The sequence below is a fragment of the Rattus norvegicus genome, chromosome 7, assembly GCF_036323735.1.
Source record: "Rattus norvegicus strain BN/NHsdMcwi chromosome 7, GRCr8, whole genome shotgun sequence".
NCBI lineage: Eukaryota > Metazoa > Chordata > Mammalia > Rodentia > Muridae > Rattus > Rattus norvegicus.
Window position 1 is genome coordinate 48,303,838 of NC_086025.1, and position 16,499 is coordinate 48,320,336.

The 16,499-nt window shown below is 42.3% G+C and overlaps 1 protein-coding gene and 1 long non-coding RNA gene across 3 annotated transcripts in view; both read right to left on the bottom strand.

The window, feature by feature from the left end:
* Zdhhc17 (zinc finger DHHC-type palmitoyltransferase 17) overlaps window positions 1–16,163 on the bottom strand; it is a 63,732-nt gene extending 47,569 nt beyond the window's left edge. Inside the window, exon 1 of one of the 2 annotated variants that reach the window (XM_063264044.1) lies at window positions 16,032–16,163. In XM_063264044.1, the coding sequence (XP_063120114.1) occupies window positions 16,032–16,124 (93 nt within the window). In that variant the 5' untranslated portion in view covers window positions 16,125–16,163. 2 annotated transcript variants of the gene reach the window in all.
* Window positions 8,617–16,025, bottom strand: LOC120093583 (uncharacterized). Its single transcript, XR_005486922.1, has 2 exons — window positions 15,319–16,025; window positions 8,617–13,728 (listed from the first exon to the last, which is right to left on the bottom strand). It is a non-coding gene; the product is annotated as an uncharacterized LOC120093583 (long non-coding RNA).
* Window positions 16,164–16,499: the final 336 nt, after the last annotated feature.

A 16,499-nucleotide genomic window follows, 5' to 3' on the forward strand; every position in this document is an offset into this window, starting at 1 on the left:
TAAACTATCCTCTGAACACATGTGCTATGACACATGCAAATCATGTGACACACACATCCACACATCGTGCATGTGCATTCAATAATTTTAAAATTTTTGGCTAGCAAATCTACAACCCTTCCCTTCCCCAGCAAGAAGGTCAACACTATCATACTCATGATCCTTAACAGAGGCCCATCAAAAGTTGTCTCCTCTCTTTCCCTACTTCTCCAGTTCACTTAACTCCTCACACTTAATACAAAGTTCTTGTTTCATGCACACATGTCTCACCTTTTAACACAAACACCCGATCCTCATTCCATACTCCTGTCTGTACCCCTGCCAGCGCTCTCCTACAGAGTGGCAACTTAACTGAATCACAAAAGCAATTTGAAAATCAGATTGGAGAGAAGCCAGAACAATGAAATAATAAAGCAACGTCATCAAATACCAATGAGGATGCGGAAATTATATCATACATACTCAGCTGGTGGGAATGCAAAATGCATAGCCACTCTGGAAAACATTAATATACAGCCATATGATCCAGTAAACTGCATTTCCTCTGAGAATTAAATTTTTGCTTACATAAATATCTGCACACAAATACTTGTAACTAAATATAACAAGTATGTTCTGTATATTGTAACAAATATAATAACTAGAAGCTGGGAACCCAGGTAATTTACAGTGTATGTATAAAATGGTCTACTCATACTATGGAACAGTAGTCAGCAACAAGAGGGAAAGAACCACCACGAGCACCTGACCAATCTCCAAGAATGACACTGAATGGGCAATCAATCCTGTATGGCTACACTGTAAATGATTCCACTCATGTACTACGCGTTTGTGTATATGTATACCTGTGTCTGTGCATGGAGATGTGTGCATGGGTTTTGAAGCCTAAAGTTGACATGGGCTGCCTGCCTCAAGGCTTTCCATCTTTTCTTCTTTTTTCATAAACTTATTATCTTTATGTGTGGCATTCTTAAAAGCCAAAAGAGGGTGTCAAATCCGCTGGAACTAGAGTTACATGCACTTGTGAGCTGCCCAATGCAGGTGGTGGGGAGTGAACTCTGGCCTTCTGGAAGAGTAGTAAATGACCTTAACCACACTGCTTTTTCACACAATCTCTCACTGAACCTGGAGCTCGACATTTGGATAGGCAGGCTGGCTGGCAAGCTCTGAGAACCCTTTAGTTTCTGCTTCTCCAGCTCCAGGATTACACTTGCATACTGTTCAGCCCAACTTTTACATGGGTTCTAGGGGTCAAACCCAGGTCTTCATCCTTGCACACACAAGCTTTTACCAACTAAGAAATTTCTCCAAAAGACGTCTGTGGAAGATGTAGAAAACCTACACAAATGGATGCTGTCCAATAGAGCTCGTGTAATATGAAGAGTCTTATTTTATGTATGTGAGTATACATAACACTAATACACACTCAAGATTTCAGTTTTATGACTGAAATGTGAATTTTTATTTTTATCAATTTTACTTATTTCAAACAGCCTCATATCATGGGGGGATACTGCATAGGAAAATACAGTTTAAACACCATAAAGGTAAGATTATTACTCTCTGAAATAGAATTATATACCCAAACAAGGTTCAGGAAAACATGACAATTTCTAAAACATATTATACCGCTTACGTGTTGATAAGGAAATCATTTTATGTAAGTGTGTACTTGAAATATTTCTATCTGGCCAAAAACCTTCTCAGCAAATGCCCCAGTAGTAGGGGCACCACGTCCAGAGCAGAGGTCTTCTGGGGACATGGCGCTGCAGGACTCTCCACACACCCTTCTGTAGTTGTTAAAATGTGACAATAATTATGTCACTAATTCTTAAGACTTAAAAAATTCTGTGGCTTAAATTTCTCATATTTAAACTTTTTTTAATTTTAAGAATTATTTCTTTTATGTATGTGAGTATGCCATAGCTGTCTTCAGACAAATCAGAAGAGGGCATCAGATCCTATTACAGATGGTTGTGAGCCACCATGTGGTTGCTGGGAATTGAACTCAGGACCTCTGGAAGAGCAATCAGTGCTCTTAACTGCTGAGCCAGCCATCTCTCCAGCCCTAAATTTCTCATACCTTCAAAATTCATATGCCATCCAATTAAAAAAATAAAAAAGAACACACACTAGAGTGATAGATCATTCAGAAAGTGTTAAGTTTTTATTTAGTCTGCTATGTTATAATGCTAGGTGCAAGCCTATTTCATTTTTCTCCAAACTATGTTCCTTTTCTTGTACTAGACTACATTCAATCACACACACACACACACACACACACACACACACACACACACACACACGATGCACTGGGCTGTAGCTCAGTTAGTAAGAGTGTTTGCCTGACATAAGCACGAAGCCTTGGGTTCAATCCCCAATAAATCATGGGTGGTTGGCCACCTATAATCTGAGCACTTTAAGACAAAAGGCTCAAAAGTTCAGGGTCACAAATTCAAAACCTAAAATAAACTAAATGGGGCTTTGTCTCACATGCACACAAACAGAGAGAAAAGCAAGATTAACAAAGCAGCCTTGTGCAGTCATCTTGAAATGCACAGGAAAAACAACCTCAGGGGACAAAAGGGGTTCAGCAGGTAAGAGCAGCATAGCTCTTTCAGAGAACGTCTATCCCCAGTGTCTCACTAAGACAACTCACAAGTCCAGGAGCTCTGGCTCCAGGGGTCTGACACAGCTATGATCATCTGACACAACCCCCATCCCAACACACAATATACACACATAATTTTAAAAATAAGTAAGGTTTTTAAAAATTAAAAAATAAAATTAGTAAGAATCACTAATTTTACTTCCTAGGTACTGTTCTGAACTTATCTGGAGACTATAAACTGACAAGACTGCTCCAAGGTATGGCTGAGGGAAGGTTTCTATTATAGACATAGAAGATGGGGGTTGGAGGGAGGACAGCCAGAGGCATCTGGAAGAGCCCAGAACAGAGAGACAAAGTAGTACACTAAACGTGACCAGCAGACTAGACTAGGTCATGGGGAACAAGAAGAAGGCCAAGAACGAGGACCAAGAAAGCCATCGGAAGAGGACAGTCAATACAGCTGGGTTACAAGCAAAGTACACAGCTGGGCGAGTGAGCTCTTGAGCTGAAGGAGGGTCTGGTATAGGAGGAGGTGATGTGGACAAAGCCAGGAGGCCAACAGGCACCATGGACAGCCATCTATCCATTCGATCAGTAAGAAGGAAACTGACTGCCTTTTAAGAGGAGGACTGGCATCAGGTTCCTGAGGAATGCTGGCTTTTGTCTAACTACCAGAACTTTGAGGAGTGAAGTTTCCTTTAGAGCTGACATTGACAAAGTTTCAAACAAAGATGTGACTGGAAACCACACCATTACTAATATCATGTATCACAGAGAGAACTGCCAGTGGAACCACTTACAACCTTTTCATCATTTGAATTGGAGGGTTATAGTACTTACAAGATCTTCTACAGTGTTGGAGATAAGATTTTCATGGTCAGAGCTGGTCTCCCCTCCATCATGTCTAACCTACACACACACACACTACCACCTAGAAACTCCACAACAATGGAGTCTCCTTCCAAGCTACATGTCATGCGTTCCAGTGCTGTAAGCCTGCAAGTGTACAGTTACTCCTTGAGGAACAATCAAAGATAGCCGTTTACTACTACCACCACCACCACCACCTCCACCACCATTACCACCACTACCACCACCTCCACCACCATTACCACCATTACCACCACCACCACCACCTCCACCACCACCTCCACCACCATTACCACCACCTCCATCACCACCTCCACCTCCTCCTCCTCCACCACCACCTCCTCCACCTCCTCGACCACCTCCATCACCACCTCCACCTCCATCACCACCTCCACCTCCTCCACCACCTCCACCTCCACCACCACCTCCACCTCCTCCACCTCCTTCACCTCCTCCACCTCCACCTCCTCCACCACCACCACCACCTCCATCACCACCTCCACCTCCACCACCTCCATCACCACCTCCACCTCCTCCTCCACCTCCACCTCCTCCACCACCACCACCACTTGCCCAAAGCAAAAGGCACCATTCACAGCAAAACACAAACCTCAATCTCAGAGCTTGAAAATGTTAATCTTACAGCACTTAGTACATTAACTCTCTCAATTCTATAAAGAATCCTTAAAACAAAGATTTTCTATTACTCTAGTGTTTTCAGGAAAGAAAATGGAGACACCCAAGGTAAAAAGTAATGTGCCCAAGGACAGAATTACTAGCAATGGACGTCGACAGTTAGAACACATCAATTCTTGAACTCCACACTTTCTTATGTACAAGAATGTAATCAGGCAAATCTTTACATCAGATGTGCACGAGGACACTGGGATTTTCTTTATATGAGATAGGCACATGAGGACACTGGGATTTTAAAGCAGTACCAATTCTCCTTCCCTGATTAGCCTCTGGTAACCATGGGCTCATTCTCCATTCCTATAGTTTCGTTATTTTAACTGTGTATACAGGGGCTGGAAGATGGCTTGGGTGGTCAAGTATCGCTGCTTATACAAGCAAGAATACCTAAATTTGGACCAGCAACATTCTTTTTTTTTTTAAAGATTTATTTTATTTATTATATATAAGTACACTGTAGCTGTCTTCAGATACACTAGAAGAGGGCATCGGATCTCTTTACAGATGGTTGTGAGCCACCATGTGGTTGCTGGGAATTGAACTCATGACCTCTGGAAGAGCAGTCGGGTGCTCTTAACCGCTGAGCCATCTCTCCAGCCCGCAACATTCTTTAAAAAAAAAAACAAAAAAAAAAACAAAAAAACTCAACAACATCAAAATTTTAAAATGCAGGTAGGGCTGGGAAATGCTCAGTCAATAAATTCATGCCATGTAGTCTTGACGACCTGATTTCAGATCCTCAGACCCACATAACAAAGAAGCGTGAGTGCATTTATAAGCCTAGCACTGGGGAGACACGATCAGCGAAATCCTGGGGTATTGCTCTGACCAGCCTAGCCTAACCACTGAGCTTCATGCCAATGAAACCCTTTCAAAACACAAGGACAGTTCCTGACACCACTTGCTGTTCCTCTGGTCTCCACATACAACACACACATACACACATACACATCTGTATATATACATACACATACTAACACATACACACACACACACACACACACACACACACACACACACATACACACACACACCACACTCTTTATCAATCTGACCAAACTGGTTGCCTTTTTTTTTTTTTTTTTTGGTTCTTTTTTTCGGAGCTGGGGGCCAAACCCAGGGCCTTGCACTTCCTAAGCAAGCGCTCTACCACTGAGCTAAATCCTCAACCCCCTGGTTGCCTTTTAAAGAATTTTATAAAATTTATTTTAAAAAGCTTGGCAAATGCAAAAAACATCACAAGCTAGCTGGGCATAGTAGTGAATGCCTTTAATTAATCCCAGTTCTTGGGAGGCAGAGGCAGGTAGATCTCTGTGAATTCGAGGCTACCCTGGTCTACATAGTAAGTTCCAGGATAGCAGCTACATAGTAAGACCTATCTAAGGAAACAAACATACGCAAACACACACACACATACACACATATCACACACCAAATTAACTAAACTCAGTCTATAAATTTCAATGAACTTCTATACACGTCATTCTATGAAAACTGCACTGTTTACACTGGATTTCATGGTTTTTTTTTCACTATATTCTCATGCCGTTATCAACCATCAAAAACAAAAGAATCCAGACAGACTTCAAACCAGAGGAAGGATTAGCTGTCCTCTGTCATAACGCATGTCCGTTCCTGCGCTCAGCCCTTCCTAATCCCTAATATTTAGCCCTTCTTGTTCTCATTTCTACATGTTCTACTGTACCCACATGTACCATTTGTTTACATATACACCTACACGGTTGGTTAGATCCTACATATGAGAGAGAACATACGGGTTTTTTCTGAGATAGTATAAACTCTCTTAATATTCTATGTTCGAAGTCTAGCAATTTTCCTACAAATTTTATGACTGGATTTTTTCTTTTGAGCTCAATAGTATTCCATTTTTTAAGAACAGAGACAGGATCTTATATAACCCAAGCTGGCTTGGAACACACTATAACTCGGGCTGGCTTTGAACTTCCAATAACCACTTGCCATAACCTCCCAAGTTCTGTACTCATAGCACATGTGAGCGTCATCATGACCAGCCTGAGTCCTGACCATCTGCCCTGATGGCTGCACGGATGACTGGGTTCATAGCTATAAAGAGCATCACAGACTCTGGATACTGCTGCCCAAGAACAAAATGTGCAGCATGGTTTCTAGTTAATGTATGTTCCACAGTAAGCAAAAAAGAAATTTTAGGGAGTCTTCAATAATGGTAAACATACATCAGTTAAGAGCCAAAGGCTGTACAAGCCCAGGAATGAGCCTTAAATATAAAGTACAGATTGAATGGCACTGGCACACTAACAGAAGCTGAACTGTTGTCGGATGTACCTCTCTGTTGCTGTATGCTGATGACAGGGAAAAATTACCAAGTAGAGGAAAGGGGCATGGGAATTCATTGTACTTCCTGTTCAATTTTATAGGATATAACTTAGCCAAACCTAAGATAACTAAGAAAAAAACTGTACATGATTAAAAACAGCATAGATGAAAAAATTTGCAACCACAGGTGTCTGGTGTCAACCAAACAATGATAAACTTTGTAACTCCATCATTTCTATCACAGGGGCAACCTGGGTTTCTATGTAGTTCTTCTGCTCACCAGAAAATCTGACTTTCACATCCATCAATTATCTCATTTGTAAAATAGGCACACAAAGCAGTGAAAATTAAAGAATACGTAGGTAAAAGTGTGTAGAATGCTGAGTTAGTGTTGAGGTTTGGTCTATTGCAATGTATTATAATTATTTTGTACTAGAAGGTCTAGACCTAAGAGTGAATTCTCACATTTACAAGCTTTTGTTTTATAAACCTTGTTCCTCAATTTAAAACTATTGGTTAAGTAAAACTGACTTCAGCCAATTATTGGAAGAATTAAAGGTAGGTGGGTTTGGAGTTTCCTGGTTGGTGTGGGAAAGCAATCCGTGAGAGGAGAGAAGAAGGCTCCAAGAGGAGATGGACCATAAGCACATGGCTAGGAGAAACAAGTATTTTGGGATACCATTAGGGAAGTAGCCAGTCCAGCAGTTAGAAAAGTAGATTAGGGGTTACCCCCAGTAATTGTCAAAGCCAAATAAAATAAGCATAGTCAGAGTCTCATTTATCTGTAATCTATGTGGGAATATGCTTAAATTGGTTGTGCTAATACACTTATCTCAATGTTACAGGTCAGTGTTAACAATTATTGCTATTATGTATCACAGTGAGGCAATAACATTAACTTGGTACAATGCCTCATACATTAAATGTCAAATTAGAACCCTTCCTTCTTCTGTATATAACTTTGCCCAAGTATCAAAACAAGGTCTGAAAGGTGGAGAATGAAACGAAGGGGCACTTGTAAGGATCCCCTTGAAACTCTTAAAACAAATATAACACAAACCCACACAGTAAAGAATTCTGTAGGGAAGCATGTTTATTGTAGGAAAGTTCCCTTTCAGACTTGAGCATACACATGTATTCTTCATCTAACTCATGTCCCCCATGAACACAGTTCTGATGAAGTTGAGATATGAGAGATAAAGAGCTTTCAATGTGTTGAAGTGTTCTTTAACATAAATTTCTTGGAGTTTCTATGCATCTTCTTCTGAATCGGAGGTTGGTATGGTACAGCCCCAGCATCTGAGTTTACAATTAGCTGCTACAGGAACACAGCATGCAGACTGCTTACAGCTGCTTTATACAGCAGCACAGTCCAGCACAGTTATGGTAACTGTACAGCCTGACATTCTGAAAAATATTATAACTATGTGGCATTGCACAAAGGTTTACAAATTTCCAGTCCAGGCTATTCATAACAATGCCACCCAGTAGTTCATTAGAAACTGTATGATGTAGTTAGCCTGACTAAGTTACCCTAACACCTCTCAGAGTATGATTGTAAAAGATAAATGACAGCTGGACATAAATAGATATGGTAAGTCACTTATTTGCCCAGACATTCCTCCCCAGCTCCAGTCACTTCGTCCTGACCAGCAACTGGTGGTCTAAAGCAGGCCCAGAAACTAAATCTGAGCCTCACCTCCCTATTGGGATGGTCTGAGCAGTTTGGCCAAAAAGTAAAAATAACTAAACCTGGCTTCCATGTCTATCTCACATGGACTAAAGAAGGTTGCTCCCCAGCAGGAGAGAACACAGCTGAAAGGAAGAGTGGTGAGAGTCTCAGCCACGCTGTGGCTCTCCTTCAGGGCAACTGTGCCCTGACAGGACCCCATGGTAAAAGACAGCAAAGTAAATCCTCCCTTTACCCAACTAATTTTTAAGTTTTGACACTTGCAATCAGAAGTTTCTAATAAAGTAAGAGCAACTCCATAATCAGTGAAAAACAAGATTTTTCCCCTATGAAAACAGGGATAATCCCATTAGTTTTGTTCATCTCTCGTCAAATCCTTTATAAACTGGAAAGTGACCACAATCAGAAAAATCATTCACTTGTTTTTTTTTTTTTCCCCTAGAATGTGACAACAATTAAAAACATAAGCCATTTGGCATTCTGAAGCCTTCAGCTCCACTCAGCCCTCCACATCAACTCCACATCAACACATGAGGGATACTCCAAGTCCGCTGGGAGTACTCTGACTAACCAAAGAAACACTCTATTTGGCATGGATCAACTCTAAAGAAAGCAGAATTCATTTGGTAAGGTGGTTTTTTTTTCTCTTAATTTTTACTTTTGGGTGGTACTAATTTTGGCAATTAGTGCACCAATTTTTCTGCACAGAAAAACATATGGTTTAACCCTTTGCAATTCAAGGCATTGCCTTCCTTGCAGTTACTTCCTTTCTCAGAAGGCTACAGGTTCACTGACCTTCCTTCCAGCTCACTCACTAATAACTCTTTTAACAGAACCCTCAAAGAAGATATTGTCCCAGAACTGGATAAATAAGCCACTGAGTGAGATTCTTAATCATATGTTTATAAATATCATCCTCAAAACTCAAAATTAAGATACTTGATTTATTTACCCTTAAACTTTGCACCTGCAACATTTAAATTAGTAATACATCTCACTAGTAATACAATGGCAAGATGCCTTTAACAATAACTTATGCATCTTAACAGTAAAACACCTTTGTGACTGACACTGAGATCGTTTGGAGGTCTGTGTAATGCACATTACATTTAAAATACCTTTAAATTTTTTTGCTACATTCATTCAGTTATTTTGGAAGGGGGTGCCGCAGCCCTCATGTGGGGGACAATTTCAGGGGTTAGCTCTTTCCTCCACCATGTGGGCCCTGGGATTGAACCCAGATTGTCTGCGTGCCTTTACTCGTTCAGCCTTCTTATATTTCTAACACACCTTAGCTGTCCCCACCACAGCATCCGCAACAAACCCTAACAGCCTACAATCCATTCCTTTAATTTAACGCACGCACGCACGCACGCACGCAAGCACGCACACACACACACACACACACACACACACACACACACACACACATCTCACTCATCCTCATCTTTGTCCATCCAGAAATATCTGAAAATCTACAGTCTTCTGTTTCACAATGTGTTACTTCATACACTTCATCACCCTGTGGCTTCAAATCTGTGACAAAGTCATACCCAGATGTTCTACAAACACTGTTTGAGACCACAGAGTAAAACAAAAGGGTTTATCATAAAAGCCCTCCACCTATCTTTGAGACTATTACTTACTGTAGTAATTCAGTCAGTTACCTCTAGGCTAGTGCCTGCATGCGCACGTGCACGTGCGTGCACACACACGTGCACACAAACAAACACACACACACACACAATTGCTCAATTTGAGATGCTGTCTATTATTACACTAATGGCTAAGATCTACTCTGTTTATCAATGGCAAAACACAGAACTCTGCATAAATTAGAGCTCATTTAGTTATTACAATAATCTCAAAATATTGTAACTTGGTGTTGGTGTAGACAGCTGGAACACAAGAGTTCAGGAGTTTGCCCAGGTCACTGGGATTTGAATACAAGCATCCTAAAATCATTCATTGCTCACACTTACAGTTTTCTATCTATGTACTCCAGAGTTCACTCATAATACTTTTAAAATAATCCCCACGAGTCATTAAGATGAAAATTTGGGTATTCTAGTTTCGTTTCTGGTGCTTTGATAAAATGCCCTAACAAGAAGACAACTTAGGGGAGAAAAAGGGTTTACAGTAGCTTGTGATTCAAGGCTACAATCAGCTGTAAGAGGGAAGTCAAGAAATCCGAACTTGAAGCCACTAGTGGCATGCACATCAGAGCCAAGAGAATGGACGCACACCTGCCTGCCTAGTGCTCAGCTTATTTTTAGGTCAAGGACCCAAACTCTTAGGTACACTGCCGCCCACTTTCAGGCTGGGTCTTCCTACATCAATTAACTTAGTCAAGACAATCCAGCAAAGCCAGCCTAATCTGGACAGTTCCTCAGTAAGACTCTCTTTTCGGGGAACTCTCTACATTGTGTCAAATTGACAATTTCAATAAACCACACCTTGAGCCTGGGGCCCATACCTGTAACCCAGGTACTTCAGGAGAGGCAGAAGAATCTACAACTCAAGGTCATCCAACAGGACACAGTGAGAGACCAGCCTGGACGACGTGAGACCCTATCTTAACAACAAAGATTGAAAAAAAAAATACAGGATAGAAAAATGACATTTTCCCCCGCAAAGTAAAAAATTCAGTTCTGCTAATTTTTAACTTTGGATTTATTACACTCCATAAGGTCAATAATCCTATTTTTCATTTTATATAGACTCAGTCATTATTATGTCTTTAAAATCTAAAAAGTACAATTATGATTTAGAGCATTTCTGTTTCAATTTTAAAAAAGGAGCTTGGAAAACTAGCTCAGTTGAGAATACTTGCTGGTCTGCCAGAGGCCCCATGATCAGTTCTGAGCACTGACGTGTGACAGCTCACAACCGCCCAGCAAGAGGGAGCTCTGTTCCCTTCCTCTGACCTCCACAAGCATGTTCACACACATACAAAAAAAATAAAAATAAAGCTTTTTTTGGTTTGTTTTTTGAACCAGTGTCTCTCTGTGTAGCTCTGGCTGTTCTGGAACTCTATAGACCAGGCTGGCCTCAAACTCAAGAGATCCATCTGCCTATACTTCCAAGTGCTGGATTTAAAGGTGGGTTCTACCACACCCAAATAAAAAAAAAATCCTAAAAAGAAAAAAGGCACCCTAAGGCATACTATCTAATGTCTGCAAAAAAGAGTGTGATGACAGAGTTGCCAGCCAGTAACATAACAGGAAAAAATCCTGTCTGCAGACATTAGTTTATACACATAAACAAATCTACCTCTAAATACTTAATAGGATGAAAAGTACAAATGAAAAAAAGATATCACTACTGGAGCCTGAAAAAGGAGACTAGGAAGCAAGCCTGTGAGATGTCAGGTACACTGTAGCATTCAACAGATCAAATCATGAGAAAAGAAAAGGGATAAAGACAATGTAAAATAAAGTGGCACCAATTAAAAGACATGTGCGCGCACGCGCACACACACACACACACACACACACACACACACACACACACACACACACAGTGGTAGCTAGTGGTTGGTTGAGGGTGGGGGAAGTGGGAAGATGCTGTACCAGTTTTGAAACCAAAGGAGGAAGTGGAGAGAAAAGTGAGAGCCCAGGTAATTCAGGCATTCCAATCCAGTGCTGTCAGATTCCTGACACATGGCGCCCCACCAATAGGCTGGCAGAAGGGGGTTTGTGATTTCCTTCTATTGAAGTACTGAGCTGATCTGCTGAAGTCCAGCTACTATAAAACAAGCAGCTGCTGCACTGCAAACCAACATATGGTCTGTATCCCTCCTCCCAGCCTCCTAACTGGTTATTCTGAGTGACTAGAACCTGACACTGCTAGCAGGCTACTGCTCCGTTCTGCACTAACTTGGATTTCGTCCAGTTACTCAGTCTTAAATATTTTGTGTATAGCGGTTAGATGTTCAAGTTGATTATCCTACTGCTTCCCAAAACAAAAACCAAATCACAACTTCAATCAGAACATCAGAGTTCAAAGAAATCTTGGAGATCATCTAATCTGGCCTCTTTATCTAAAAAGCAAAGAAACTAAGAATAGCTAAGCATCTGCTAACTCGGGGTTACAGAGCCAGAAGCAGCATCCTGATACCCTCCTGGCCAGTTTATCTATTTCCAAATAGCCTTAATTCTTTCTCCATGATAAAATGAATTAGCACCTATTTCAACAGAGCAACAGTAATATCAGTTTCCCTTTCAGTATTCACTACGATAGGCCATGGCCTATCAGTCCCACAGTGATAGCTGATTTTCAAACAGTAGCTTGTAGCTTATCTAACACTAACATTAACAATGACTACAAGGTTAGTAAATAGCAACCCAACTTTACAGTGAGGAAAGTATAATTCTACCTCAATGACAGTAAACAGCAAAGCACATTTAAAAGTATCCTATAGTGTTTCTCCCTGACCCTACACACACACACACACACACACACACACACACACACACACACACAACACTCACTTCTGAGTTCAGTACCACACATGGTCCAAATCTGATAAACACGTATTTATGAGATTCACTAAATGAATGGCATTTCATTTAGAAAGTAAGCTTTTTCTTACCAAAAATGCCTCTAAAAATGTTCCACTGTCCATGCAACTGCATATCTGTCTTAAAAGGGTTTTAGTAGTGGACTCTTTGCATACAAATTGGTGATTTTGCAATAGCGGATTCTAACCTCCTGTCTAGACTCTGTCTAACCTGAGGGATGCAGTCTGGCTGTGTAGCTTTCCTCTGGCTGGGAGCTTGGAATCCTCTTGTTTCCGTTCCTCACCTATGTGTATTATAGCTGTGTTCTGCCATGTTTGCTCACCTACTCTCTATCCCACAAATAATTTATCCATTTAACAAATACTTAGAAACTTTTGTGATAGCATTAAATCCAAAGAAAAAAGTAAAATGAAACATTTCTACAAAATGTAAATCCTATAAATTAAAAACACGTAAATTGGGTGGTGGTGGCATTTGCCTTTAATCCCAGCCCTTGGGAGGAAAAGGCAGGCAGATCTCTGTGAGTTCAAGGCCAGCCTGGTCTACAAAGTGAGTTCCCTGACAGCTAAGGCTACACAGAGAAACCCTGTCTCACCACACCCCACCCCCAAAAAAACCTCAACACACATAAATTTCTATATCACTCAAAAAGAAACCATCATGTCTAGTAGTGAAAGTGGAAAGATGACCTTACCAGAGTGCCTAAAATGTGTTCATTCGTGAATTCTGACTTACATTCCCATATGGTTAAACACAGTCTGGAAATATCGATATTGTCTGAAGAACAAACAGAAACTTTAAGACGTTTTTTCTTCCTTTAATTACTGAGGATTCCAAATTAGAATCCAGCACTAGGGATGAGGTGCTAGCAACACGGTTTGCCTAGTATGCACGAAGCTTTGGGTTCACTCCCCAGCACTGCATAGACAGGAAGTTACGGCACATAGCTGATCCACCGTATGAGAATTAGAAAGTCAAGGTCATTTTTGGATACAAAGGGAGTTGAAGGCTACAAGACACCATTCCTGGAAGAGGAAAAAGGAAAAAAGCAGGAAGAGATTGAGATCAAACAGAAGTAGCATCAGAATGGTAATCCCCATCAGTCGGACACAAAAGCCTATGTGCTCCATTAGCTCCTTAATGGACCATTAGTTAAGTATCACCACCACCACCACCACTACCACCACCATCACCACCCCAATTTCACAAAACTCTAGACAAACAGCCTGTCCTGTTCTGCTCCTAACACACTGTAAGGAATGAAGCACTACTAGATCTACAGCAGGTGCAAGAAACTAACCACAGAAAATAATAACAATTGCAATCAGTCCCCAAAGTTACAGAACTTAAAACTTACTAGACCTAGTGCTTACTTGGTAAAAGAAATCTATATCTTATCAATTTCATCTGAGAACAATGGGGAAGCTGATTTTCTAATAACATACCATCTGTTAAACAACAAACTCATGGTACCTAAACTTCAAGCTCTCTATTACACCAAGCAATCTCTAGATTATTATTAGGTTAAAAAAGTGTTTTGAGACACAGTGTCACTATGCAGTCCTGGCTGGCCTGGAACTTGCTAAGTGGATTAGTCTGACTTCGAACTTAGGGACATTCCTGACTCCCAAATACTGGATGTGAATTACCACACCCTGCAAAATTATGTTTAGGGTAACGACATACACTTTTACAAAGAGGAAAGGAAAGTTTTGTTTTTTTTTTTTGGTTTTGTGTGTGTGTGTGTGTGTGTGTGTGTGTGTGTATAGTTTGGTCTCATTGAGCCCCAAGCTGGCCTCCAATTCATACTATCAAAGAGCTTTGAACTCCTAATCCGACTGCCACTGAATGTCACAGTACATTAAAATACATAAAAAACTTTAAGTGCTTGAAATATACCCACAGAACAGATGAACAGAAATATTCCTTAACCACAAATACAACATAACATCAGAAAAGTTCCTGGACCTATTTCTAGGGACTAGGTGTAAACCAAAAGAAATCTCTAATGCCAATTCTACGTTTGTTAACACTTTAATTTTTCAAAAAGTTTCGTCTTACTACATAGCTGTGTCAGAAACCCAAAATATCCTTTTCTAACGAGACTTGTCCTGGCATATATTTCTAAGAAACTGTCTCATTTTGTGTAAGTATAGATAATGTGTATATGTGTATATATTTATGTGTGTAGTATATTTGTATGCATCTATGTGTGTATGTATATATGTATGTGTGTATATATATGATCAAGTTATGAAATAACGGAGTATTAATACGAAAGTGGTCCTTGTTATTCACAATATATAAAAAGAAAAATAAAGGAAGATGCAAAAGCCATAAAGAAATAAAACCAATCTAACGCAAAGTAACCACGTTTGTTCACCCTGTAGTGAACACCACGGGTATGTACACAACTCTCAATCTCAAAACAAGACCAGAGTTCTGCAGGAAACTGCGCTACTCTTTCCTGCCCTCCCCGCACCTCACATAGAACCGTACGGTTAAAAAACCTGGATGCACAAAGAATTGCTTCCAGGCCTTAACTAAACACAAACTCAAAGCTGGGAGGTAAACAACTGCAGAACGTGACTGATCCCGCACAGAAAACTGCTCACTTTCATGAGAAGATACAAAAGAAACGGTGGGAAACGTGTTGCGCTGTCTACCCTTCCCAATAGTCCCAAAACAGCGTTACTTTGTGACACGCTAATGTGTGCGTGGGTTTATTCCCGAAAGTTCTGACCCACTCTCTTTTCTTATGGCTTAAAGGCAAACACTCATACATCAAAATTCGCCGTCACCAGCGGCGAGCTGGTTGCTATGCCATATCCTGGAAGGACATCACTTTGCCCAAGAAACTACTATCCCCCAGGTACGGGTGAACTAATGGGAAGGGTAGTGTCATTCACCACCAAGAAAGAGGGGAAGAGGGGAAGAAAATCAAAAGCAGATAGGCTTCTTCTTCTCCCTGAAGAGGCTTGGAGCGAGACCAGGGACTTCAGCCGAGGTTCCAAAGTGTCAGGAGGCCTCCGTCGCCTCTGCACCCGCAGGCAACGCAGCAACAAAACAGAACCATCGCCATCCCCACCTCTGTCCTCCAGGCACCGCCAGGGACGGCGTCCCAGAGCCCGCCCCGGCCGGGCCCGCCCCGCTATCTCCTCCCCCGTTATCCGCTCGCCGCCGCGCTCGGGCCTGGACTCGCTTCTTCAGCCTCCCCGGGTCCCGCACAGGTCACCGCGCGGACGCATCAGCCACCGCCCCGGGCGAGGCTGGGGAAGCGAAGCCGCTGGGCCGCAGGGCCGGGAAGGCGCTCGGCGCGGTCCCTCACCTCCGGGTGGAGAAGGGGCACACAGCCCGTTTCGGTATCGTACTCATCCGGGCCGTCCGCCATCTTGGTGTTAAATCCCTCCTCCCGCTGCATGCTGGGAGAAAGCGTTTCAGCCTCGCGGGGCTCGGCAAGGCGGAGGGCGAGCGCTAGGGCGAGCGCGAGCCCGGATGAGGGCGACGCGGCCCGCCGCCTCCTCCTCCTCCTCCTCCCCCGAACCCCCGGACGCCCCCTCAGCCCCTCCCGCCGCGGAGGGCGCGGGTCTCGATGCGCGTGCGCCGAGCGGGAGTGTGCTCTCTGCTGCACTGCGCCGGGGCAGCGGACCGCGCTGGGCGTGGGCGCCGCGGCCCGGGGGCGGGTCCCGGTCGGAAGCAGATGCTGCTCTGCTCCGGCTACCAGGGCAAGGCTGCGCTCGGGTCAGCACCGAGATCCCGCGCCGCATAGGGCAGGGTCGGGACCCGGCCGAGGGCT